Source organism: Coregonus clupeaformis, chromosome 7 (assembly GCF_020615455.1).
Source record: "Coregonus clupeaformis isolate EN_2021a chromosome 7, ASM2061545v1, whole genome shotgun sequence".
NCBI lineage: Eukaryota > Metazoa > Chordata > Actinopteri > Salmoniformes > Salmonidae > Coregonus > Coregonus clupeaformis.
The window spans coordinates 2,243,215-2,269,104 of NC_059198.1; the positions used below are offsets into that span (position 1 = coordinate 2,243,215).

General features: G+C 43.9%; 1 protein-coding gene across 1 annotated transcript; it reads right to left on the reverse strand.

The window, feature by feature from the left end:
* Nucleotides 1-426: 426 nt before the first annotated feature.
* LOC121551543 (cyclin-F-like) lies at nucleotides 427-25,572 on the reverse strand. Its single transcript, XM_045221049.1, has 17 exons — nucleotides 25,322-25,572; nucleotides 24,198-24,352; nucleotides 23,628-23,734; nucleotides 23,428-23,495; nucleotides 23,105-23,301; nucleotides 20,569-20,622; nucleotides 20,053-20,157; nucleotides 19,791-19,868; nucleotides 19,211-19,365; nucleotides 16,972-17,136; nucleotides 16,429-16,552; nucleotides 16,004-16,184; nucleotides 12,817-12,904; nucleotides 9,111-9,210; nucleotides 5,422-5,555; nucleotides 4,318-4,499; nucleotides 427-3,362 (listed from the first exon to the last, which is right to left on the reverse strand). The coding sequence occupies exons 1-17, from the start codon at nucleotides 25,332-25,334 to the stop codon at nucleotides 2,887-2,889; spliced, it is 2,382 nt and encodes a 793-aa protein (XP_045076984.1). The 5' UTR covers nucleotides 25,335-25,572; the 3' UTR covers nucleotides 427-2,886.
* Nucleotides 25,573-25,890: the final 318 nt, after the last annotated feature.

The window sequence follows — 25,890 nt, forward strand, 5'->3', positions numbered from 1 at the left end:
CAGCTGTGTGCGGGTTTTGGCTGGGTCCTTGCTATCCGGGAAGTCCCAAAGATCCCGAATAGCGTTAACCGTTTTGGCCGCCTGTTCCCTTTTCTTTCCAAATACAGAAGTCATTTGGGGACATTAAACATGTATGGCTCTGGGTATTCTGTAGATAGGGTGCTTTCGTATAATCAATTAAACTTGTGACAATTGCATTGTCCAATAATTCTATAAACATCAATACTTGAATTCTACCAGTATGTGATAATATTATTTCAGGAGAAAGAAACCATTTCTCATCAGTGCAACTCTCTGCACATAATTTCGTGTTCATGTGCAAGTGCAAGTACTATCCTGGCGGTCATACTGCTCCCCTGCAGGGCAGTTGGAAGAGGTGGAGGGTGTAGCAGTCAAAGTTGATATTCAACTCAGAAGACACACAGGCAGACTTGCAGATGTTTGTTTTAATAGAAATTGATACATGGTGCACAGAAATATCTTCACACAAGTCACTTGACGGTACAATGTAGAAAAAACAAGTCAAAAGTCAACCTTTATGTAGAAAAAGGCAGTTTACTTGTCCTTTTTGGAATGAAGCCAAAACAAAACATCCAATTTCAAGTAAAAGGCATGTTGTCACAGTTCTTTCTTTTCCCCCTATTAATTTACATATGTACATAACAGACCAGGGATATAAAACAGTCTGATCTAAGAGTTAAAACATTTACAGTCAGTCACAATCATTTGTGCACAATGGGTGCGTCCGAAATGGCACCCTATTCCCTATTTAGCGCACTACTTTTGACCAGAGACCAATGGGGCCATGGTCAAAAGAAGTGCACTACATATGGAACAGGGTGCCATTTCAGACAGAGACAAAGGACTCCTCTGTGTCCTGAACTAGGCATACAGTACTTATCAACAATACATCAAGTAATAATTTGCCTTGTAGTGTCTTTACTTCCATTTCTCCAAAAGGAGGCAATGCAACTCCACTTACACCATCTGAATAACACTAGTAGTTGATTGTTCAAGCGTAGAAAATGTTACTGTGAAAAACAAAAACACTTCTCATTCAGTAGAAGTGCTAGACCTCATTCAAGATGAACCCATTGGGAGAAGCGAGTGCTAGACCTCATTCAAGATGAACCCATTGGGAAAGACGGTGGGCAAAATGAAGACTTGCTTTGACAAAACTTGTTAGATGTTCTGTACTTCAAATTTCATGTCGCACTGTGCACCTCTTAGTTACTAAACTGTGACCCCATTGGTCAATGTTCATGGCTCTAAATGTTCGGATGACATCACTGATGATTCACCCATAGAAATAAAATCTATATAAATCTATTATATTTCTACGGCATCAACTTTAGTGGTTTCTAACAGACAGATGAAATCATGTGCTCTCACCAATGGAATTAGCTTATGGGGTCAAAGGTTAGGAGTGGTGGGGCTTGACTGAAATATTCTCCTTTTACAAAATCTTATGCTGTTTTCAAATGAAACAATACCTTGGTCTTGTTAAAGCTTGTAGAATTGATTTGTTTCTATAGTATAGGTTCTCTCCTGTGCTCCAACTCTGAACAGTAACAGGGTACAGTAGATGCAGCACAAACCGCATATTGTATTGGTAATGTCTCAGTACATACAAAACTGTAGCTAATAATTTATTTCCGTACACTTGAATTACTATCATATCAGTCTTCACAGGTAAAAGCTATTTACCCACCAATAGTCACCTCAATGAAGTTTTAAAAGTACCTTTGGCATGTGAACAGACAAATGACAAAAATGGATCAGAGAAAATTCATACAATCAAAATAAGGCTTTAGACTTCACAATCGTAGATATCTAAAGAACTGATTGAACCTGGAATCCAAACTGAATATGGCTGTGTTTCACTACTCTGTTTGGACCCCAGGCTAGTACAGAGTAGCCAAATCCTGACCATTCTGTACAGGCAGTGCATATATCAGAATCTCTTCACTGGTATAAACGGTGATTCATGAAACTCCCAACATTAGGAGAGTTGCAGAGAGCAAAACAAAACTGTTGCATTGATTAATAATTGTAATCAATTATAGTCAATACAGTCACAATAACGCAGGTTGTGGTTCTTTTCACATGAGAAAGTCTTCATACAGACATATTTCAAAATGGTCCATGAGGTCTTTTTTTTAGGTGGTAGCTGCAATCCTTTGACATCTGAGATAGGTTGTTGTTGCAAAAGTCAATGTGTGAGACCAGCGCAGAACACAATCTGGATCAATGCAATGTAACAAAGTCCTGAGGTGGAGAGTGAAGTGTTGTTCCAGTGGTTCAGGCTGATGATGAAGTGTCTGTCACAAATAACACCCTATTCCCCATGTAGTGCACTACTTTTGACCAGGGCTCGTAGGAATCTGGTCAAAAGTAGTGCACTACATAGGGAATAGGGTGTCATTTTGGACGCAGACAAAGTCAGTGAAAGATGAGAGGGAGACACCTTATCTTTGTCAAGCAGAAGATGTCTGTTGTGTACTCGTGTGAAATGTGAGGAATGAAAGAAGAAAAGGCAGGATTCTGGTATGACTGTTTGAGTTGGCGTGTTCTCGTTTCCCTTTATCTTCTTAAAGCTTACAATAGGTCTTTGTGATCTTATGGCATTCCGGGAACCAGTGCAGATTTCAGGCCTTTATGGAGTGAAGAAGAGTATCGTCAACAACGACAAGACAGTGCTCCTGGGTTGTGTTCATTAGGGCAGGAACGTTTAAAAACGTTTTACAACAGGTAGTCCCTCTGCTTTTGGGTCTGTTTGTCTTCAGTTTGGTGCCTAATGAACACGACCATGGCAAAAGAGGGTGAAGTTAAGGCAAGGTGGTAGAAAAACATCGGGATCCATTCAACTGTCAGTTAAGTCAGTTCTTATAGGCTTAGGAAACCTACACTTGAGGCATATACCACCTCTTCATCTTCCCCTTCCCTCTCCATCTCTCCTCCGCTGTGCGCTGCTGCGTTCTTCCTCTTCACCTGTCTGCGAGCTGCAGCCGCTGCAGCCCGGGGTCTTTGCACCGGCACTAGGAGGCGGAACCCAGGCAGAGCCACCGTGGCGCTGGAGGCGGAGCCTGGTGTGGGGGGCACCGCCGTGAAGGTGCAGGGCATCAGGAGGGAAGAGGAGTTGGAGCAAGGGCTGACACTCTGGACAGAGGAGTAGCCCGAGCTGTGGAGGTCGGTTGTGATGAAGGAGGAGAGGGGCTCTCGCGGTCGGCTCCTGGCGCTCCCCTCCCCTTCCTCTTTGTCCCCCTCACAGAAACTGTCATCGTCGCTGGAGAGGGCTCGGCAGTGCAGTTTGGAGTCCTCGGGCTCTGTTGCTAGCTCCAGTGTCATGGCCAGAACGGAGGCTGCACAGAAGAAGAGACCGTTAGCTTGGCAGCATATCATAGTGAAGTGTATTGACTTACTGTGAACAAAAATCCAACCCATGTCAATTATTAGGGCTGTGAATTGCCAGGGACCTCACGATACACGATTCTATATGTATTACGATTCTCAATGTATTGCGATTTGATACTGCAATTATATTACGATTTGATGTTCCCAACATATTGCTCACTGTCTGCTGCAGAGAGACAAGAGAACATAAGAAAACGAGTTTTGATCAGTCACGGAAATAAGTGCTGAAAATATGTCTCACTATTTAAAAAAGATTGAGAACAAGCTATACGACGCCAAATACCGGAGATTTGGCGCTAGTTACAGTAGATATTTTGTATTTATTTTTTACAAATCAATACGTGGGAGTCAACTATCGATATTGCGATATGCAACTATCGATTCTCCCCCCAATCACTATCAATTATGGATGCCTTAAAAGAAAACTCCACACAAAAACTATTGGTATTTGTTTAATTAGTCCATAGTTGATATATTCACAAAATGTTGTGCATGTCATCAATACACTTTCAAAATACATAAATACAGCCGGTACGATGCATTTTGCATCATATGATGCTGCGTTAAGCATGTGTGTCTGCCTCTGAGCAGTCTGGTCTGTACCCCACATCTGGAGGATAATGTCTGACTAAGTCTTCCAGTACATAGTGATGCCACTACATCCAGTAAACCAGTTAGAATGGCCAGCGTGACACACTCGTCTTCCATTAACCCCCCATCTATAGATAGGGCTGGGGTGTATTCATTAGTGCAAGTTTTGCAACGGAAAACAGGCGTTTCTTATTGGACACATTCAGGTAGGTCCCTCCCCATTTTTGCCCATTTGGTTCCTAGTGAATACACCCCTGGTATAGAGGTGATCATAAATTATCAGAACTCATGTAGTTGATTCCCTCCACTCACTCTCTCCCTCCTTGGCCTCCTTCTCTCCTTCGCTTTCCTGGTCCCCCTCGTATCCGGAGCAGGAGGTGTCCAGGCTCCAGTCCAGCATGTCCCCCAACAGGGTCTCTTCCTGAGTGGACAGCTCAGCCGTGGGTGTGGCCACAAAGCTGCCTCGGTACACAGGCAAGGACTCCTCCCGTCTCCTGGGGGAGAGAAACACAGCAGATTGCAGTGAGTCAGTAACCACAACAGCTGTGATGGAAACAGGAAGTTTCATTACAATTTGATAAATGCAGACAGATAATTTGTTCTTTTGACGCGGTGGGATCTTCTTGTGACGGTAAAATTAATTATGAAAGAAATGGCGGCGGAAACACCTTTATGCGCAAATATTGATATAATACCCATCATATCGAAGTAAACTTGGAGTCACGCGATATGATGTGTGGTCCTCTCACTTGGGAAACCATGCAGTTTATTAGGCTACAGAAGAAAGTTATGATTAACGTCACAGGGTGGAGAAAGTGCACGATGAGCTTGATGCTCCTTTCCAATAAATATCGAGGGTCTTATTCTATTGACATGGCAATCAATGCTTCACAAATGAAAATATTCTCGCTCTTCTCCATAATAATCTCATCATGTAGACTAGCCTACCCGCACTGGAGGCTGTTGGCTAGAGCGCACGTGCCAAGACCAGAGTAGGCATATTTTCTATTTAACCTCTAAAGCTTAAATTCTTGTTAATCTAACTACACTGTCCAATTTACAGTAGCTATTACAGTGAAAAAATACCATGCTATTGTTTTAGGAGAGTGCACAACAACAAAAACGTATCACAGTAACTGGTTTGATACATTCACCTCTGAAGGTAAATAATGTACTTACATTCAGTAATCTTGCTCTGATTTGTCATCCTAAGGGTCCCAGAGATAAAATGTAGCATAGTTTTGTTTGATAAAATCCATTTTTATATTCAAAATGTAGGAACTGGGTTCTACAGTTTGAACCCTGTTGTCTAGGTGAGGGGTAGTGGGGTCGACTTAGGTTAGGGTGAGAGAGCCACTGTGCACTTTCCGTATGAATCCGATCTTACATTTGTGTGGCTTAACGGCAGTAACTCACCTCTTGCTGTTGCTAGAGGGGGAGGAGAGGAAGGTGTGGATGTCTGTTGGCTGGCCCGTGGGGCTGGGCAGCACCATGTGGGGCTCCACCTCCGGCACCTCCAGGATCTGACACAGCTCCTTGAAGTCAATCACCTGGGAGAGAGCGTGAGAGAACACAGGTACACAAACGCACTGGTTAGGGTAGTGTTCAGTTGGCATGAAATGGAAGACAAAGCTCTTAAATAGAGAGGTACTATCTGAACTTGTCCAATAAGACATTTTTGGACAATATTATATTGATACCGATTTTTTTTAAATAATTATATATATATATATATATATATATATATATATATATATATATATATATATATATATATATATATATATATATATATATATATATATATATATATATTTATAAAAAAAAAAAAAAAAAAAAAAAAAAACACACACACACACACAGTGGGGAGAACAAGTATTTGATACACTGCCGATTTTGCAGGTTTTCCTACTTACAAAGCATGTAGAGATATGTAATTTTTATCATAGGTACACTTCAACTGTGAGAGACGGAATCTAAAACAAAAATCCAGAAAATCACATTGTATGATTTTTAAGTAATTAATTTGCATTTTATTGCATGACATAAATATTTGATCACCTACCAACCTGTAAGAATTCCGGCTCTCACAGACCTGTTAGTTTTTCTTTAAGAAGCCCTCCTGTTCTCCACTCATTACCTGTATTAACTGCACCTGTTTGAACTCGTTACCTGTATAAAAGACACCTGTCCACACACTCAATCAAACAGACTCCAACCTCTCCACAATGGCCAAGACTAGAGAGCTGTGTAAGGACATCAGGGATAAAATTGTAGACCTGCACAAGGCTGGGATGGGCTACAGGACAATAGGCAAGCAGCTTGGTGAGACGGCAACAACTGTTGGCGCAATTATTAGAAAATGGAAGAAGTTCAAGATGACGGTCAATCAACCTCGGTCTGGGGCTCCATGCAAGATCTCACCTCGTGGGGCATCAATGATCATGAGGAAGGTGAGGGATCAGCCCAGAACTACACGGCAGGACCTGGTCAATGACCTGAAGAGAGCTGGGACCACAGTCTCAAAGAAAACCATTAGTAACACACTACGCCGTCATGGATTAAAATCCTGCAGCGCACACAAGGTCCCCCTGCTCAAGCCAGCGTATGTCCAGGCCCGTCTGAAGTTTGCCAATGACCATCTGGATGATCCAGAGGAGGAATGGGAGAAGGTCATGTGGTCTGATGAGACAAAAATAGAGCTTTTTGTTCTAAACTCCACTCGCCTTGTTTGGAGGAAGAAGAAGGATGAGTACAACCCCAAGAACACCATCCCATCCGTGAAGTATGGAGGTGGAAACATCATTCTTTGGGGATGCTTTTCTGCAAAGGGGACAGGACGACTGCACCGTATTGAGGGGAGGATGGATGGGGCCATGTATCGCGAGATCTTGGCCAACAACCTCCTTCCCTCAGTAAGAGCATTGAAGATGGGTCGTGGCTGGGTCTTCCAGCATGACAACGACCCAAAAGACACAGCCAGGGCAACTAAGGAGTGGCTCCGTAAGAAGCATCTCAAGGTCCTGGAGTGGCCTAGCCAGTCTCCAGACCTGAAGCCAATAGAAAATCTTTGGAGGGAGCTGAAAGTCCGTATTGCCCAGCGACAGCCCCGAAACCTGAAGGATCTGAAGAAGGTCTGTATGGAGGAGTGGGCCAAAATCCCTGCTGCAGTGTGTGCAAACTTGGTCAAGACCTACAGGAAACGTATGATCTCTGTAATTACAAACAAAGGTTTCTGTACCAAATATTAAGTTCTGCTTTTCTGATGTATGAAATACTTATGTCATGCAATAAAATGCAAATTAATTACTTAAAAATCATACAATGTGACAGTTGAAGTGTACCTATGATAAAAATTACAGACCTCTACATGCTTTGTAAGTAGGAAAACCTGCAGTGTATCAAATACCGGTACTTGTTCGACTGACTGACTGAGTGACTGAGTGACTGAGTGACTGAGTGACTGAGTGACTGAGTGACTGAGTGACTGAGTGACTGAGTGACTGACTGACTGACTGACTGACTGACTGACTGACTGACTGACTGACTGACTGTCTGTCTGTCTGTCTGTCTGTCTGTCTGTCTGTCTGTCTGTCTGTCTGTCTATACGCACACACACACTACCGTTCAAAAGTTTGGGGTCACTTAGAAATGTCCTTGTTTTCGAAAGAAAAGCAAATTTTTTTGCCCATTAAAATAACATAAAATTAATCAGAAATACAGTGTAGACATTGTTAATGTTGTAAATGGCTATTGTAGCTGGAAACGGCTGATTTTTTATGGAATATCTACATAGGCGTACAGAGGCCCATTACTAGACACTAATGTATTTGTCCTCTTGCTCAGTTGTGCACCGGGGCCTCCCACTCCTCTTTCTATTCTGGTTAGGGCCAGTTTGCGCTGTTCTGTGAAGGGAGTAGTACACAGCGTTGTACGAGATCTTCTCACATGGAATAGCCTTCATTTCTCAGAACAAGAATAGACTGACGAGTTTCAGAAGAAAGTTATTTGTTTCTGGCCATTTTGAGCCTGTAATCGAACCCACAATTGCTGATGTTCCAGATACTCAACTAGTCTCAAGAAGACCAGTTTTATTGCTTCTTTAAATCAGCACAACAGTTTTCAGCTGTGCTAACATAATTGCAAAATGGTTTTCTAATGATCAATTAGCCTTTTAAAATTATCAACTTGGATTAGCAAACACAACGTGCCATTGGAACACAGGACTGATGGTTGCTGATAATGGTCCTCTGTACGCCTATGTAGATATTCTTTTTTTTTTTTTTTTATCAGCCGTTTCCAGCTACAATAGCCATTTACAACATTAACAATGTCTACACCTGGGCGGCAGGTGGCTTAGTGGTTAAGAGCGTTGTGTCAGTAACCGAAAGGTTGCTGGTTCTAATCCCCGAGCCGACTAGGTGAAAAATATGTCGATGTGCCCTTGAGCAAGGCACTTAACCCTAATTGCTTCTGTAAGTCGCTCTGGATAAGAGCGTCTGCTAAATGACTAAAATGTAAATGTACACTGTATTTCAGATTAATTTGATGTTATTTTAATGGACTTTTTTTTTTTTCTTTCTTTCAAAAACAAGGACATTTCTAAGTGATCCCAAACTTTTGAACATTAATGTAGTGTGTGTGTATGTGTGTGTATAATATTATATATATATATATATATATATATATACATACACATACAGCTAGGTAACGACACTCCCATCTTTTTTTTTTTTTTTTTTTGTGAGCCAACATGTTTTTAGCACTTTTATTTCCCTGGCTAATCAAAACTCATTCTCTCTGTAGCAGACATATAGTGACCAATATGTTTGGAACATCAAATCGCAACAGAATCACAGTATCGAACCGCAATACATATAGAATCGTGAGAATCGCAATACATATCGTATCAGCACCAAAGTATTGTAATAATAACGTATTGCAATTCCCAGCCCTGGTTTTGCGACGGTGTGTCCTAATGAGCACAACACCGGTACAGCCAAAAGGAGAATATCCGGGCCAGCAGCCCAGCACAGTGCACTTTGGGTCGACATACTAGTTTGAAAAGAGCAACAGTCCATGTCAAGAGGAGATGACAAGCTCACCTTTTCTTTGCTGATGTGTTGGTAGGCCTCATCCTCGAACCTCTGCTTGACGCCTGTCAGAGACATGTGCCTGTAGTCTTTGGGTACATCCTTACTGAAGCTGTTAGAAAGAGAGAAGAGAGAAAGAGAAGAGAGAGGAGAAAGAGAGGTGAAAGAGCGAGCAAGAGGAGAGAGAGCGCGCGAGAGGAGAGAGAGAGCGCGAGAGGAGAGAGAGAGAGCGCGAGAGGAGAGAGAGAGAGCGCGAGAGGAGAGAGAGAGAGCGCGAGAGGAGAGAGAGAGAGCGCGAGAGGAGAGAGAGAGAGCGCGAGAGGAGAGAGAGAGAGCGCGAGAGGAGAGAGAGAGAGCGCGAGAGGAGAGAGGGAGAGCGCGAGAGGAGAGAGGGAGAGCGCGAGAGGAGAGAGCGAGAGCGCGAGAGAGAGAGGGAGAGCGCGAGAGGAAAGAGCGCGAGAGAGAGCGCGAGAGGAGAGAGAGCGAGCGAGAGCGAGCGAGAGGAGAGAGAGAGCGAGCGAGCGAGAGGAGAGCGAGCGAGAGGAGAGAGAGCGAGAGGAGAGAGAGAGAACGAGCGAGAGGAGAGAGAGAGCGAGCGAGAGGAGAGAGAGAGCGAGCGAGAGGAGAGAGAGAGCGAGCGAGAGGAGAGAGAGCGAGCGGAGAAAGAGAGAGAGCGAGAGGAGAAAGAGAGAGAGGAGAAAGAGAGAGAGGAGAACAAGAGGAGCGTGGTTAATCATCCAGTCTATATGTTCTCCAACTGTGTTATACCCAATGGGAAATCATATTAGTATATGATATTACCTTCTGTTTGAAAATTGGACGTTGTCGATAAAGTGCAGTGCCTCTCACTAGTCTGACTCACACACGTATGGTGCAGGGCTGAGTCATCATCACCCACACACCCAAAGTCCAGCAGCCTCCCATCCACCCTTACACACACCTAACCATCCCGCACACACACCCCCTCCCTCCCTGTTACACACAAACCCTAGGTGCAGCTCCCTCCCACTCACCTTTCGATCCCAGCCAACACCCCACCCCTACGGCTCTCTGCATCCTGGTCACTGTGGCCCTTCGCTAATGATGATCTACATCGTGATTAACACGAGCAGATAAACAGTCTCCATCCCACTCCCTACACATTGCACTACGTTGGAAAACATGTGCACTAGAGAATAGGAGGCCATTTAGGACACAGCCACAAACAACCAACCTGATCTTCTAATCAATACCATTGTCCAATTTGTCTGTCTGCAGCGCTGGCTAGCAACAGTCCAAGACATCGCCACACCACTTGGTTCATTTGTCTTTATAAGTATGTGACTTCATGTGATTTTCAACAGTGGCTGTGGAAATACAACGAGTGCTCAAAGAACTGCAGGAGGGAAAACGCAGAACGTTAAGAGCTGGCCTCTGTACGTGTGCGGTGAATGACAAACAGCGGTCGGTGTATTTTACTGGCTTTATAATGAGACGGCAACGGACAGCCCTCCAGCCGGGGCCATGAAGGAGAGGGAGGTGGGGGGAGGTTGTGAGTGGGCAGTCTTAACAACCATCCCTGTGGTAAAACAACCTGCCACACACAAGCACACACCGAGAACAAACCCAGTCTGATCAAAGGGCTAAGAGGACCAAAACAACACCTTTCACCTCTTCAAATAAAATCACTATAGAGATTGGCATTCCTCGCCTGCTGGAAATCACACTCGTATTGAAAAGAAGCAAGGCATTCATCAGAACTGCTACCTTTCTGACCTGCAGGGGGTCCCACAGTAATGGTGCCCAAAGAGCACTTCAGATGGTAATAATGAAATCTACTGTAGCAGTCATTTAAATAGCACTTCACATTGACTACCGTGTGTGGAAAATGAACCGAGGAACGAAAAAAACATCTCAGTAAGTTATATCAAGTTGTCTTTGCACAAACACGTTCTAAAGAACACAGCTGCATGTACGTTAACGTTGCCTTTTTCCCCTAATGAAGACTCCAAGTTAAGTATTTAAAAAAAAAATCAAGCTAATGATTTGCTCTAATTGGCTAATTACTCAATAGGAGCTAAACGCCTGTTGCATTCCCATCTGCCTGATCCTCCTATCCAACAGGCCCGGCTAATCAAACCCAGAGCAGCAGGTGATGAGCTGTCAAAGGGAACCTCCAGGAGAGTCTGTGGAGGGTTAGCAGTTAGCTGACAGCGTTAATTATCGCCTAGTGAATTAGCACAACTACCCTCCGTCTTAGTTATTCCCCCATTGCTGCTTCCCCGAAAGAGTTGCCACTAGATAACACAGCCACAAAGTCAAAAATTAGCTACATCGCAAAAAATCATTTACGGTTAGGATTGGGCACAAGGTTAGCAGTGTGGGTTAAGGTTAAGTGTATCTTCTTAAAATCTGAAATAGGCAGGGTTTATGGCTTTGTGGCTGTGTTAACTAGTAACAACCCGAAAAAGGGGGGAAATGCTAATTGCTAGAATACTAATTGCTAGCAGGATGGGCCTGCTGAGGAACAATGGGGATCTCCAGGAAGAGGGGCTATTGATACTCACCACAGCTAGCCTTGCATGCTAACAAGGTTGTTTACTACCACAACCACCAGACAAGCTTCAATAGAAACAGCTGGGTTTCAATTGTAGTCAACAATGAATGGTCACAAAAGCTCTCAGACTAAGGCTGGACGATGTGTAAACTTAATAAAACAAGCCATACTGGCAGTTGCAGTATGGAGGACTTTCTTTTCTCTATGTAATTGCTAACATCGTGGAACTATCAGCTTGAAGACCTAAGGTCAAATCTCTCTAGCCAATCAACTTTTACTGTGTATTTGTCGCAGTGGGGTGAGGGTTGTGTGTTTTGCTTTCACAGCTAGCACTCCTATACACCAGCCCCCCCCCCTCCTCCCATGTCACTATATCACCTAGGTAACACTCATCAGAACAGAGTCAAGCCAGCGAGTACCCCTTGCTTGTCAGACATTGGATTTACAAGGGAGAGAAATAGAAGGAATAAATGTTGGAGAAAGAACAGTCCAAGAGAGAGGGGGACAAAGATATACTAGAGGTAGTAGACTTTCTGGACTCTGACCCAGACTAACATTAGCCAGTGTATCTAGTATGTATATAACATTGAATTCCATATATAACTGTTTTATAACCTGTAATAGTGATTTCTAAGATCTACGTGGTATGTAGTATAACTTACCACTTGACAGCGAGTACCCCTTGCTTGTCAGACATTGGATTTACAAGGGAGAGAAATAGAAGGAATAAATGTTGGAGAAAGAACAGTCCAAGAGAGAGGGGGACAAAGATATACTAGAGGTAGTAGACTTTCTGGACTCTGACCCAGACTAACATTAGCCAGTGTATCTAGTATGTATATAACATTGAATTCCATATATAACTGTTTTATAACCTGTAATAGTGATTTCTAAGATCTACGTGGTATGTAGTATAACTTACCACTTGACAGCGAGTACCCCTTGCTTGTCAGACATTGGATTTACAAGGGAGAGAAATAGAAGGAATAAATGTTGGAGAAAGAACAGTCCAAGAGAGAGGGGGACAAAGATATACTAGAGGTAGTAGACTTTCTGGACTCTGACCCAGACTAACATTAGCCAGTGTATCTAGTATGTATATAACATTGAATTCCATATATAACTGTTTTATAACCTGTAATAGTGATTTCTAAGATCTCCGTGGTATGTAGTATAACTTACCACTTGACATAGAGTAGTACAGCGCAGGGGACCAGGTCCTGCTTGGAGAAGCCTGTATACTCAGCCAGCTGGATGGGCCAGATGGGAGCTGCAATGCAGAGAGAGGAGGGGAAGAGCAGGGGTCAAGGACATACACTAGAGCCGGGGTCAAGGATATAAACTAGAGCAGGGGTCAAGGACATACACTAGAGCCGGGGTCAAGGATATAAACTAGAGCAGGGGTCAAGGACATACACTAGAGCCGGGGTCAAGGATATAAACTAGAGCAGGGGTCAAGGACATACACTAGAGCCGGGGTCAAGGATATAAACTAGAGCAGGGGTCAAGGACATACACTAGAGCCGGGGTCAAGGATATAAACTAGAGCAGGGGTCAAGGAAATAAACTAGAGCAGGGGTCAAGGATATAAACTAGAGCAGGGGTCAAGGACATAAACTAGAGCAGGGGTCAAGGATATAAACTAGAGCCGGGGTCATGGATATACACTAGAGCAGGGGTCAAGGAAATAAACTAGAGCAGGGGTCAAGGATATAAACTAGAGCAGGGGTCAAGGATATAAACTAGAGCAGGGGTCAAGGACATAAACTAGAGCAGGGGTCAAGGACATAAACTAGAGCAGGGGTCAAGGATATAAACTAGAGCAGGGGTCAAGGATATAAACTAGAGCAGGGGTCAAGGATATAAACTAGAGCAGGGGTCAAGGATATAAACTAGAGCAGGGGTCAAGGATATAAACTAGAGCAGGGGTCAAGGATATAAACTAGAGCAGGGGTCAAGGATATAAAATATAGCAGGGGTCAAGGATATAAACTAGAGCAGGGGTCAAGGATATAAGCTAGAGCAGGGGTCATGGACATAAACTAGAGCAGGGGTCAAGGATATAAACTAGAGCAGGGGTCAAGGATATAAACTAGAGCAGGGGTCAAGGATATAAACTAGAGCAGGGGTCAAGGATATAAACTAGAGCAGGGGTCAAGGATATAAACTAGAGCAGGGGTCAAGGATAAACTACACTAGAGCATTAATACTGATATGACGTCCAACTGTTCAGCAAATAATAAAATAATGCCTCAGAAGTCTTAATGAGAAGCTGATGAACTACAGCTAGACTCTAAGGCAGTGGTATTCAAAGTCAGGTCGCGGGGAACTGCAGTGGGGTGGTCAAAAAAATGTGGGTTGCGAGAAATTCTTTTGGAAAAAAATGGGGTCCCCAGAACTTCTGGTGGGAAATAAACGGGGTCCCTGCTGAAAATATTTGAATACCACTGCTCTAGGGGTGTTTGAAAACCTAGGTCAACAGTGTGTGTGTCATGTATGGTTGTTCAGCAACTCCCTTGGGACTGGGGATACAGCACTTACAGTGAGGGAAAAAAGGATTTGATCCCCTGCTGATTTTGTACGTTTGCCCATTGACAAAGACATGATCAGTCTATAATTTTAATGGTAGGTTTATTTGAACAGTGAGAGACAGAATAACAACAAAAATCCAGAAAAACGCATGTCAAAAATGTTATCAATTGATTTGCATTTTAATGAGGGAAATAAGTATTTGACCCCTCTGCAAAACATTACTTAGTACTTGGTGGCAAAACCCTTGTTGGCAATTACAGAGGTCAGACGTTTCTTGTAGTTGGCCACCAGGTTTGCACACATCTCAGGAGGGATTTTGTCCCACTCCTCTTTGCAGATCTTCTCCAAGTCATTATGGTTTCAAGGCTGACGTTTGGCAACTCGAACCTTCAGCTCCCTCCACAGATTTTCTATGGGATTAAGGTCTGGAGACTGGCTAGGCCACTCCAGGACCTTAATGTGCTTCTTCTTGAGCCACTCCTTTGTTGCCTTGGCCGTGTGTTTTGGGTCATTGTCATGCTGGAATACCCATCCACGACCCATTTTCAATGCCCTGGCTGAGGGAAGGAGGTTCTCACCCAAGATTTGCCGGTACATGGCTCCGTCCATCGTCCCTTTGATGCGGTGAAGTTGTCCTGTCCCCTTAGCAGAAAAACACCCCCAAAGCATGTTTCCACCTCCATGTTTGACGGTGGGGATGGTGTTCTTGGGGTCATAGGCAGCATTCCTCCTCCTCCAAACACGGCGAGTTGAGTTGATGCCAAAGAGCTCGATTTTGGTCTCATCTGACCACAACACTTTCACCCAGTTCTCCTCTGAATCATTCAGATGTTCATTGGCAAACTTCAGAAGGGCCTGTATATGTGCTTTCTTGAGCAGGGGGACCTTGCGGGCGCTGCAGGATTTCAGTCCTTCACGGCGTAGTGTGTTACCAATTGTTTTCTTGGTGACTATGGTCCCAGCTGCCTTGAGATCATTGACAAGATCCTCCCGTGTAGTTCTGGGCTGATTCCTCACCGATCTCATGATCATTGCAACTCCACGAGGTGAGATCTTGCATAGAGCCCCAGGCCGAGGGAGATTGACAGTTCTTTTGTGTTTCTTCCATTGGCTAATAATCGCAACAACTGTTGTCACCTTCTCACCAAGCTGCTTGGCGATGGTCTTGTAGCCCATTCCAGCCTCGTGTAGGTCTACAATCTTGTCCCTGACATCCTTGGAGAGCTCTTTGGTCTTGGCCATGGTGGAGAGTTTGGAATCTGATTGATTGATTGCTTCTGTGGACAGGTGTCTTTTATACAGGTAACAAACTGAGATTAGGAGCACTCCCTTTAAGAGTATGCTCCTAATCTCAGCTCGTTACCTGTATAAAAGACACCTGGGAGCCAGAAATCTTTCTGATTGAGAGGGGGTCAAATACTTATTTCCCTCATTAAAATGCAAATCAATTTATAACATTTTTGACATGCGTTTTTCTGGATTTTTTTGTTGTTATTCTGTCTCTCACTGTTCAAATAAACCTACCATTAAAATTATAGACTGATCATTTCTTTGTCAGTGGGCAAACGTACAAAATCAGCAGGGGATCAAATACTTTTTTCCCTCACTGTAGATAACTCTCAATTTTGAAGACGTCCCCAGAAAGATTTTTTTGTTGCACTTCAGCTCAAGTGAATACAGAAGTACATCATCGGGGCAGATTACATATCAGTTTGTAGACAAACAGACAGTGTGTAGAAGACAAACGGGCCGTGTCCCAAATGGCACCCCATTCACTATATAGTGCCCTATGTGCCATTTGGGACACAGCCGTAGACCGCGTGTTCACCCGCCTTACCGTAGTGGTGCAGTGCTCGTGTGAGCAGCAGGGTGGCGTTGGCCAGGTGGGCTGAGGAGTATGTAGTGAGGGCTGAGTAGAGCAGGGTGAGCTCACACAAGTAGCTGAACATGTGGATACTGAGCCTCTCTAGGGGTAACAGAGACAGCAGCACCTGGCCGTAGTCCAGCAGGGTGGGAGTCTGCAGAGGCACAACACCAAATGAGTTAAACCCATAAATATACAATGACTAGACAGGACTACAACAAGACATCAACAGCCAAGACTGTTGTGAATTTTGAAAACCCCTCAACAGAGGCCTTTAGCCCAAGCTGATGAAACGAATACAGAAGCCATCATTGGGGCAGATTATAAAATTTTTACAGAAGATGAGTATAGACTACGTGTGTGTGGCTGTATGTGTGGTGCGTGTCCACTCCACTCACCCTGATCTTGCCCTTCAGCACAGAGATGACCTCCCCCATCATGCGGACAAGGTCCTCATACTTGTAGGTGTTGTCTGTGAGCCACACCGCCTCCCGGATGGTCAGGATGTCCTTACTGATGTACCTAGAGAGAGACGTGGGTCGTATTCATTAGGCACCAAACTGAAGAAAACAGACAAACACGGAGGAACTACCTGAACTAGTCCAATAAATAAAACGCTTGTCTCAGAACTCTGAATATTAAAAACCCCTCAGAAAGATTTTTTATTGCACTTCAGCTCGAGCCTTTAGCCAAAGCTGATCAAGTGAATACAGAAGTACATCATCGGGGCAGATTACATAGAGGATCAAATACAGACCAGTTTGTATCATGCTTAGGGTTGCATAATTCCAGTTACTTTCCCAAAATCAGGAAGGAATAAGCAGGAAAACCAGAATTCTCCAACCAGGATTTCTGGAAAACCTGTGAATTCTGGGAAAATTACAAGAATGTTGCAACCCTAATCATGCTACATCGACATACAGCGTTTTTCTGTCTCGTACCGCGTGCAGACGACCATGCAGGCGATGCCCAGCAGCTGCAGGCGGGCCTTGGGTACAGAGCGCAGGGCCAGGTAGCGGTCCACGCAGCTCACCGTCACGTGGAGGGTCAGGCTGGAGAAGTCCTTCATGGTGGTTACCTCCACCAGCCAGTCCACCAGGATGTATCTAGAGAGGTTGATGGGAGAGAGAGAGATGAATACTGTTATGTACCTAGAGAAGAGGGGGGGGACTTATGTACAGTGGCTTGCTAAAGTATTCACCCCCCATGGCATTTTTCCTATTTTGTTGCATTACAAACTGGAATTACAATTGAATTTTTTTGGGGGGGGTTTGTATAATTTGATTTACACAACATGCCTACCACTGAAGATGCAAATTATTTTTTTGATTGTGAAACAAACAAGAAAAAAGAAAAAAAAGAAAACGTGCATAACTATTCACCCCCCCCCCAAAAAAAAATCAATACTTTGTAGAGCCACCTTTTGCAGCAATTACAGCTGCAAGTCTCTTGGGGTATGTCTCAATAAAAACTTGGCACATCTAGCCACTGGGATTTTTGCCCATTCTTCAAGGCAAAACTGCTCCAGCTCCTTCAAGTTGGATGGGTTCCGCTTGTGTACAGCAATCTTTAAGTCATACCACAGATTCTCAATTGGATTGAGGTCTGGGCTTTGACTAGGCCATTCCAAGATATTTCAATGTTTCCCCTTAAACCACTCAAGTGTTGCTTTAGAAGTATGCTTAGGGTCATTGTCCTGCTGGAAGGTGAACCTCCGTCCCAGTCTCAAATCTCTGGAAGACTGAAACAGGTTTCCCTCAAGAATTTCCCTGTATTTAGTGCCATCCATCACTCCTTCAATTCTGACCAGTTTCCCAGTCCCTGCCGATGAAAAACATCCCCACAGCATGATGCTGCCACCACCATGCTTCACTGTGGGGATGGTGTTCCCGGGGTGATGAGAGGAGTTGCATTTGCGCCAGACATAGCGTTTTCCTTGATGGTCAAAAAGATCAATTTTTGTCTCATCTGACCAGAGTACCTTCTTCCATATGTTTGGGGAGTCTCCCACATGCCTTTTGGCGAACACCAAATGTGTTTACTTATTTTTTCTTTAAGCAATGGCTTTTTCAGGCCACTCTTCCGTAAAGCCCAGCTCTGTGGAGTGTACGGCTTAAAGTGGTCCTATGGACAGATACGCCAATCTCCGCTGTGGAGCTTTGCAGCTCCTTCAGGGTTATCTTTGGTCTCTTTGTTGCCTCTGATTAATACCCTCCCTTGCCTGGGCCGTGAGTTTTGGTGGGCGGCCCTCTCTTGGCAGGTTTGTTGTGGTGCCATATTCTTTCCATTTTTAAATAACGGATTGAATGGTGCTCCGTGGGATGTTCAAAGTTTCGGATAAAAATAATTATAACACAACCCTGTACTTCTCCACAACTTTGTCCCTGACCTGTTTGGAGAGCTCCTTGGTCTTCAATGTGCCGCTTGCTTGGTGGTGCCCCTTGCTTAGTGGTGTTGCAGACTCTGGGGCCTTTCAGAACAGGTGTATATATACACTGAGATCATGTGACAGATCATGTGACACTTAGTTAAATAAAGTCCACCTGTGTGCAATCTAATTATGTGACTTCTGAAGGTAATTGGTTGCACCAGATCTTATTTAGGGGCTTCATAGCAAAGGGGGTGAATACATATGCACACACCACTTTTCCGTTATGTATTTTTTTGAATTATTTGAAACAAGTTTTATTTTTAATTTTTTTCACTTCACCAATTGGGACTATTTTGTGCATCTCCATTACATGAAATCCAAATAAAAATATATTTAAATTACAGGTGGTAATGCAACAAAATAGGAAAAACGCCAAGGGGATGAATACTTTTGCAAGGCACTGTACCTAGAGAGTGGAGAGGAGAGGGGTGGGAGAGAGAGATTCCTACTGTTATGTACCTAGAGAGGGGAGAGGAGAGGGACGGGAGAGAGAGATTCCTACTGTTATGTACCTAGAGAGGGGAGAGGAGAGGGACGGGAGAGAGAGACTCATACTGTTACGTACCTAGAAAAATGTGTGGTTATGGTAGTAAATTGCATGAGAAAGAGTGCTTAGAATTTTGAAAGCCACCTCAGACTAAGAATCTTCGCCCTTAACTCGAGCCATTAACCAAAATTGATAAAACAACTCAATTGGTACAGAGTCAAGTGATCTTCAGCGTCAGTTCCAGACCAAACCGGTATATTACCTCATAGTGTCATTGATGCCCTGTCGGAGCACCTCCTCTGCCCTGCGTCGGGGCACGGGGGGACAGGAGCGAAACAGCTGGGCCACAAGGTCGGCACAGGCCCTCTGCTCCAGACCCAGCGGGTTGTCACTGCTGCACACCTTGGCCAGGGACAGCTGGACGCACACATACACACAGAAAGAGATAGAGAGGGTCAAAGGGCACAGGTCAAAAGTCATGCCAGGCTTACCAAGCAAGCTGGACAGGAGGGCAAATGTAATTAAACATCACCTGTGCTCAGTAACAGCCTCAATGACTCATCCACTTTAATTGGTTGGGAGAATAAACAAAACCATAGATTTGGTTTGTGTGTAGATTTGGACTGCCTGTTACAGTCAATGGATACATTATCATGTCTATGCCATTGGATATAGAGGAGTCTCTCTCCGTAAACACACACCAAGGCTGCGTTTACACAGACAGACCAATTCTGACCCTTTTCCACTAATTGTTCTTTTGACCAATCAGATCTTTTTTTATTAAAGATCAGAATTAATCAGAATTGGCCTGTCTGTGTAAACGAAGCCAAATAGACACACACCTGTGCTTCCCAGCATCCTTTGGCTGCGTAGTCCCTGAGCGTGCGTATGAACTGGAGGTACCTGCCTGGGTCCGCCATCTGAGAAGAGAGACAGCACAGAACCACAGTAAGTTATGAGGTCGTTTTTTGACTTACCCGACACTTACATCAACACAACACATGGGTTTCCCATCACATTTTACAACCTTTAGCTACACAACATACATTGTAACATAAACAAAGCCTTTTGAGATGGGGACAACCAGAGAGGAGTGAAACTCACTGCGGTTTTACGGTTATGTTCCCACAGCAGGTAAGAGCTCTGTAGACAGCCCGACTGAGACGACTCTTCTAGTAATGTCAGGGCCTCGGAGCGCTTGTCATCCTCCTGAAACACACACACATTAAACCATGTTTTCAATATTGGATGTTTCACACAGCATACAGCATATTAAATACTCCTCTCTATCCAGCACAAGGCCTACTGAATATGTAACACAGGGTTCTGAGTATGCAGTATGTTAGTCAAGACCAGCCCATCATAATAATAATTAATATATATTTTGTGAGTGTGAATGTGTGTACGTATAAAACAACATTTATCCCATCTGGGCTGATGACTAGCAGGGCTGCCTACAGTGTGACGGTGCCTTCACAGCCTCATCAGAAACTAACTGGAACTGTGTGGTGGTTTGGTTACCATAGAAATGGAAGACAGCTGTTATACAAAAAAAATCACCACACTGCAACACCTGTGCCTTTCTGGAAGAATCGCAGAGGTGTGTGTGTGTGCACTTACATCAAAAAGCTGGAGGACTCTGGCCAGACAGTGCAGCAACGGTCCCCTCCTCTCCTATAAAAAATTGCAACGGCAAAATGTGAAAATGTTGCTTAATAAAATCATTGTTAGAGCGCAACCATATCGTCAACAAAACATTTCACTCTTTTTATAGAAACACTGGAGTTTTCATTAAAGTCCATTCATTCCAATGAGCAAATAAGACAGGCCCATCTATTTACAAAATCGCTGGACAAAACATAGGTGATACATGCAGGGCACAACAAGAGAGGACAGGCAAAAACAGGCTATAAGGGATGGAACTTTCTGGCGGTGCCTGTTGGTCATAAATAAATGGGGGGCGAGACACACCGTTGCACAAAGCAGCATAACAGTCTCTCCCCATTTGTCTTCACTACCAAGGTCTAGTAGGCCTTCGGCAGACTATTTTTGGCAACATGTTTCCCTATCCATCTCGCCTTTCTTCCCATGCAGTATTAGATGCATACATTTAAGTAATTTAGCAGACGCTCTTACCCAGAGCGACTTACAGAAGCAATTAGGGTTAAGTGCCTTGCTCAAGGGCACATTCACCTAGTCGGCTCAGGGATTCGAACCAGCGACCTTTCGGTTACTGGCACAACGCTCTTAAATGCTAGGCTACCTGCCAGCTTTACACATCTTAATCAGTGTTGATAATGGATGGATAGACGATGGACAGTTCTGAGTGAATGAACCAGGAAGGTACAACCATAGAAACAGAATCAACATTCCTCATTATATACAGTGGGGAGAACAAGTATTTGATACACTGCCGATTTTGCAGGTTTTCCTACTTACAAAGCATGTAGAGGTCTGTAATTTTTTATCATAGGTACACTTCAACTGTGAGAGACAGAATCAAAAATCCAGAAAATCACATTGTATGATTTCTAAGTAATTAATTTGCATTTTATTGCATGACATAAGTATTTGATACATCAGAAAAGCAGAACTTAATATTTGGTACAGAAACCTTTTTTTGCAATTACAGAGATCATACGTTTCCTGTAGGTCTTGACCAGGTTTGCACACACTGCAGCAGGGATTTTGGCCCACTCCTCCATACAGACCTCCAGATCCTTCAGGTTTCGGGGCTGTTGCTGGGCAATACGGACATTCAGCTCCCTCCAAAGATGTTCTATTGAGTTAAGGTCTGGAGACTGGCTAGGCCACTCCAGGACCTTGAGATGCTTCTTACGGAGCCACTCCTTAGTTGCCCTGGCTGTGTGTTTCGGGTCGTTGTCATGCGGGAAGACCCAGCCACGACCCATCTTCAATGCTCTTACTGAGGGAAGGAGGTTGTTGGCCAAGATCTCGCGATACATGGCCCCATCCATCCTCCCCTCAATACGGTGCAGTCGTCCTGTCCCCTTTGCAGAAAAGCATCCCCAAAGAATGATGTTTCCACCTCCATGCTTCACGGTTGGGATGGTTTTCTTGGGGTTGTACTCATCCTTCTTCTTCCTCCAAACACCGCGAGTGGAGTTTAGACCAAAAAGCTCTATTTTTGTCTCATCAGACCACATGACCTTCTCCCATTCCTCCTCTGGATCATCCAGATGGTCATTGGCAAACTTCAGACGGGCCTAGACATGCGCTGGCTTGAGCAGGGGGACCTTGCGTGCGCTGCAGGATTTTAATCCATGACGGCGTAGTGTGTTACTAATGGTTCTCTTTGAGACTGTGGTCCCAGCTCTCTTCAGGTCATTGACCAGGTCCTGCCGTGTAGTTCTGGGCTGATCCCTCACCTTCCTCATGATCATTGATGCCCCACGAGGTGAGATCTTGCATGGAGCCCCAGACCGAGGGTGATTGACTGTCATCTTGAACTTCTTCCATTTTCTAATAATTGCGCCAACAGTTGTTGCCTTCTCACCAAGCTGCTTGCCTATTGTCCTGTAGCCCATCCCAGCCTTGTGCAGGTCTACAATTTTATCCCTGATGTCCTTACACAGCTCTCTGGTCTTGGCCATTGTGGAGAGGTTGGAGACTGTTTGATTGAGTGTGTGGACAGGTGTCTTTTATACAGGTAACGAGTTCAAACAGGTGCAGTTAATACAGGTAATGAGTGGAGAACAGGAGGGCTTCTTAAAGAAAAACTAACAGGTCTGTGAGAGCTGGAATTCTTACTGGTTGGTAGGTGATCAAATACTTATGTCATGCAATAAAATGCAAATTAATTACTTAAAAATTATACAATGTGATTTTCTGGATTTTTGTTTTAGATTCCGTCTCTCACAGTTGAAGTGTACCTATGATAAAAATTACAGACCTCTACATGCTTTGTAAGTAGGAAAACCTGCAAAATCGGCAGTGTATCAAATACTTGTTCTCCCCACTGTATTTCTATGGGTAAAACAGCCCTCTAATTTGTATCCAGGATATTAGACTAAACTTGTGTTTATCCAATAGGAACCAAGGGAGATGACAGTGATGGTTGCTGAGGTTGGCTGTGTCTATGGCTGCCCATCTCCCCCAGCCAAGCTCAACCAGGCCTAGCCTGGTAACCACTTACCACATTGGTTTCACACTCGGCCTTGAGCCTATCGAACACCACAGCCTTGCAGCAGCTCCCAGTGGGGGACCAGGGTGGACGGATGAACACCCAGATGAAGGGGTCGGCGGTAGGGGAACGCAGGCTCTCCGCCAGGCTGAAGAACTGGGATGCCTTCCGGCCGCACACGTCGGCCCGCCCTTCGTCACTCAGCAACGCTGGGACAGAGAAGAGGGTGATTATTATACAGGAATATATTAAGTGATTTGGTCAATGTCAATCAGTGATCAACCTCATAACCAATTCAGTGAGAAACAATGGAAGACAAGTGCAGTGAGACTTACGTCCTTCATTGTACAAATATGCAATCCCTAGTTTCACAGCTGCCTCAAAGTTTCCCTTCTCTGCAGCCCTGAAAGAGGAGACAGAATTCGAGAAACGTATTAGGGTATGCAGACCTTCAGTCTCCCTGATGTGAAACTAACATATTGGAAGATGTACAGAGTTGAGGGCATGGTTGGGGTGTGGGAGGAGTCTATCCTACCTCTCAAAGAGCCAGACTGTGTTGGGGGATGGCCAGGTATCCCTGAAACTGACCCGGGCCCAAACACTGGAGTGGTTATCAATGATGTCACAGAGCTGAGAGTGTACCTGGGAGATAACAACCAAATGCCTCAGTTAGCCTCCAACATGGCAATCCTCTATGCATGTTCTTCTTCCTTTCAATAACTGAGTAAACATAACATTCCTTATACATGCTAAAGGAGGTGTATATAAGAGGAGACTGACACACATTGTGACTCACCAATTCAGGTGGTGACAAGATGTTCAGAAGAGACTAGCTCAAATGATATGTGTACTCCAGAGGCTGTTCAATTGTTTGAGTGTGTGTGAGAGTGTTTTAGGAGTGTGAGTGTGGTTTAGGCGTGTGTTTTAGGTGTGTGTATGTGGACGTGTTTAACTATACTTGTGGGGACCAGAAGTCACCACAAGAATATTAAAAACAAACATTTGGTTTTCAGGTTAATGTTAGGGAAAATGGGATTTTGAATGGGCCTGAATTGTATGTTGCCACAACGTTAGTTAAACAAGACTGTGTGTTTGTGTGACTTACAGCTCTGACAGCCAACAGGTCCTCAGCAGAGAGGCATTGGAGCACACACAGAAGCACCTCTTCGGGTAGAGACAGCAGTGTCAGGCCTGGAACACGCTTACGGATCCGCTTCCGTGCTGGAACCGTGAAGCATTTGGAACAACGACAGTGTAGCACTAAAGAAGAAAGGAAAGAGGGAGAAATAAAAAATTTAATCACTCTTGCCATTTTAGATACAGATAACCATCAAATGCAAAAAACATCCCTCTTTCCTACTCAACTGACTCTCCAACTAAACTGACTCTTACTCACAGTGCCCCAATACATTTAGTCTTCATCCTAACTGTGGGACACCGTTTACTACTGACAATGTTTCAGACACTGTTTATTCAATAGTATTTGTTTACAGTTCTCATCTATGTGCTGCACCAGAAACAGTAATTCCAACCTGAATGTCAGTTAACGGTTGCTACAGCTTGCTGGCTCAAACTAAATCAAAACAGGCAAAAGTGACCCAGTTAGATATAATTAATAATTGCATGATATATCGGTAGTTATAACCAATGGAATCTATTTTGACTAATTAAGTTAGCTGGCCGAGTTCTGCCTAATGTTTGAGCTCAGTTTAACTCAGCGCCCAAATTTCCCTCCTCAAACCTACGTTCACTTACAAGCAACTGTAAAGCTTCTTATTTCAGTCAAATCCAAAAACATGAATTATCTATTTGCGTCGCTTTCAAAACCACACAAAGGTATTGACTTTACAACGTAGTTAACTATGATATAAATGTTACGAATGCTCTATTTTCAAATAAGGCACATTTATAACGTTAGCCACTGAATTAACGACTGGTTCTAGTATTGGCACCAAGCTGGGTACCAGTAGTAGCTAGCTAGCTAACCAGCCATCATTACATTAGCAAACCAGAATAGATAGCTAGCTAGCAGGCTAGTTAGCAGCTAACGTTACCAAGTCAGTTAGCTACTGTAGCTATAAACTGTTCATGTTATTCACTCTTACACAGTGCAAGTTCTCTAACCTAAATTGTATAAGCTGAAACAGGTTTCTGACTAAAACGTTTAAATGTTTAGCTAGATAGATAACACATTCACACGCTAGCTAATTGAGTCCGATAGATACTTACCGCCCGCTTTCATTTCGTGGAGAGATCACCCTAATTCTGGCAAGCTCCCTAGCTTTAAAGTTGTGCAAACACAAAGCTGACAGTGTGAACAAAATACGAGTAAATATAACTTGTGTTATAAACTATGGCAATTCTAATGAATGGTCAATTTGTCTAATTCTAAAACACAGCCTGAGAGGGCTGTCTAGCTTGTTGTGATGTTGTGAAATTGATAGCTTGAATTCAAATCCATGCATGCATCCCTCTCAACTTTTGAGATCCTCCCAAAATTGGCTAAGCACCGCCTGCGCGCAGAGTTTAAACATCAACTTCGATTTTATTGGCGGAAAACGAGAAAGCCCAGCTATTATCTAGCGAGCTTCCGATTCGTCTAGGAGAAGAGCGACAACTTCGATTGGTTTGTCGTTACAAATAATTAAATAGAGACCACTGATTGGATAACATCAAACCATTTTCGAAGTACGCGCTTCCAAATAGATGCATTTGGTTGGTCAAAGGGGTTACCAAAAACGATGACGAATTTTGGGATATGTAGTAGTCACAATTTACGTTTTAAACGTGCCATATTT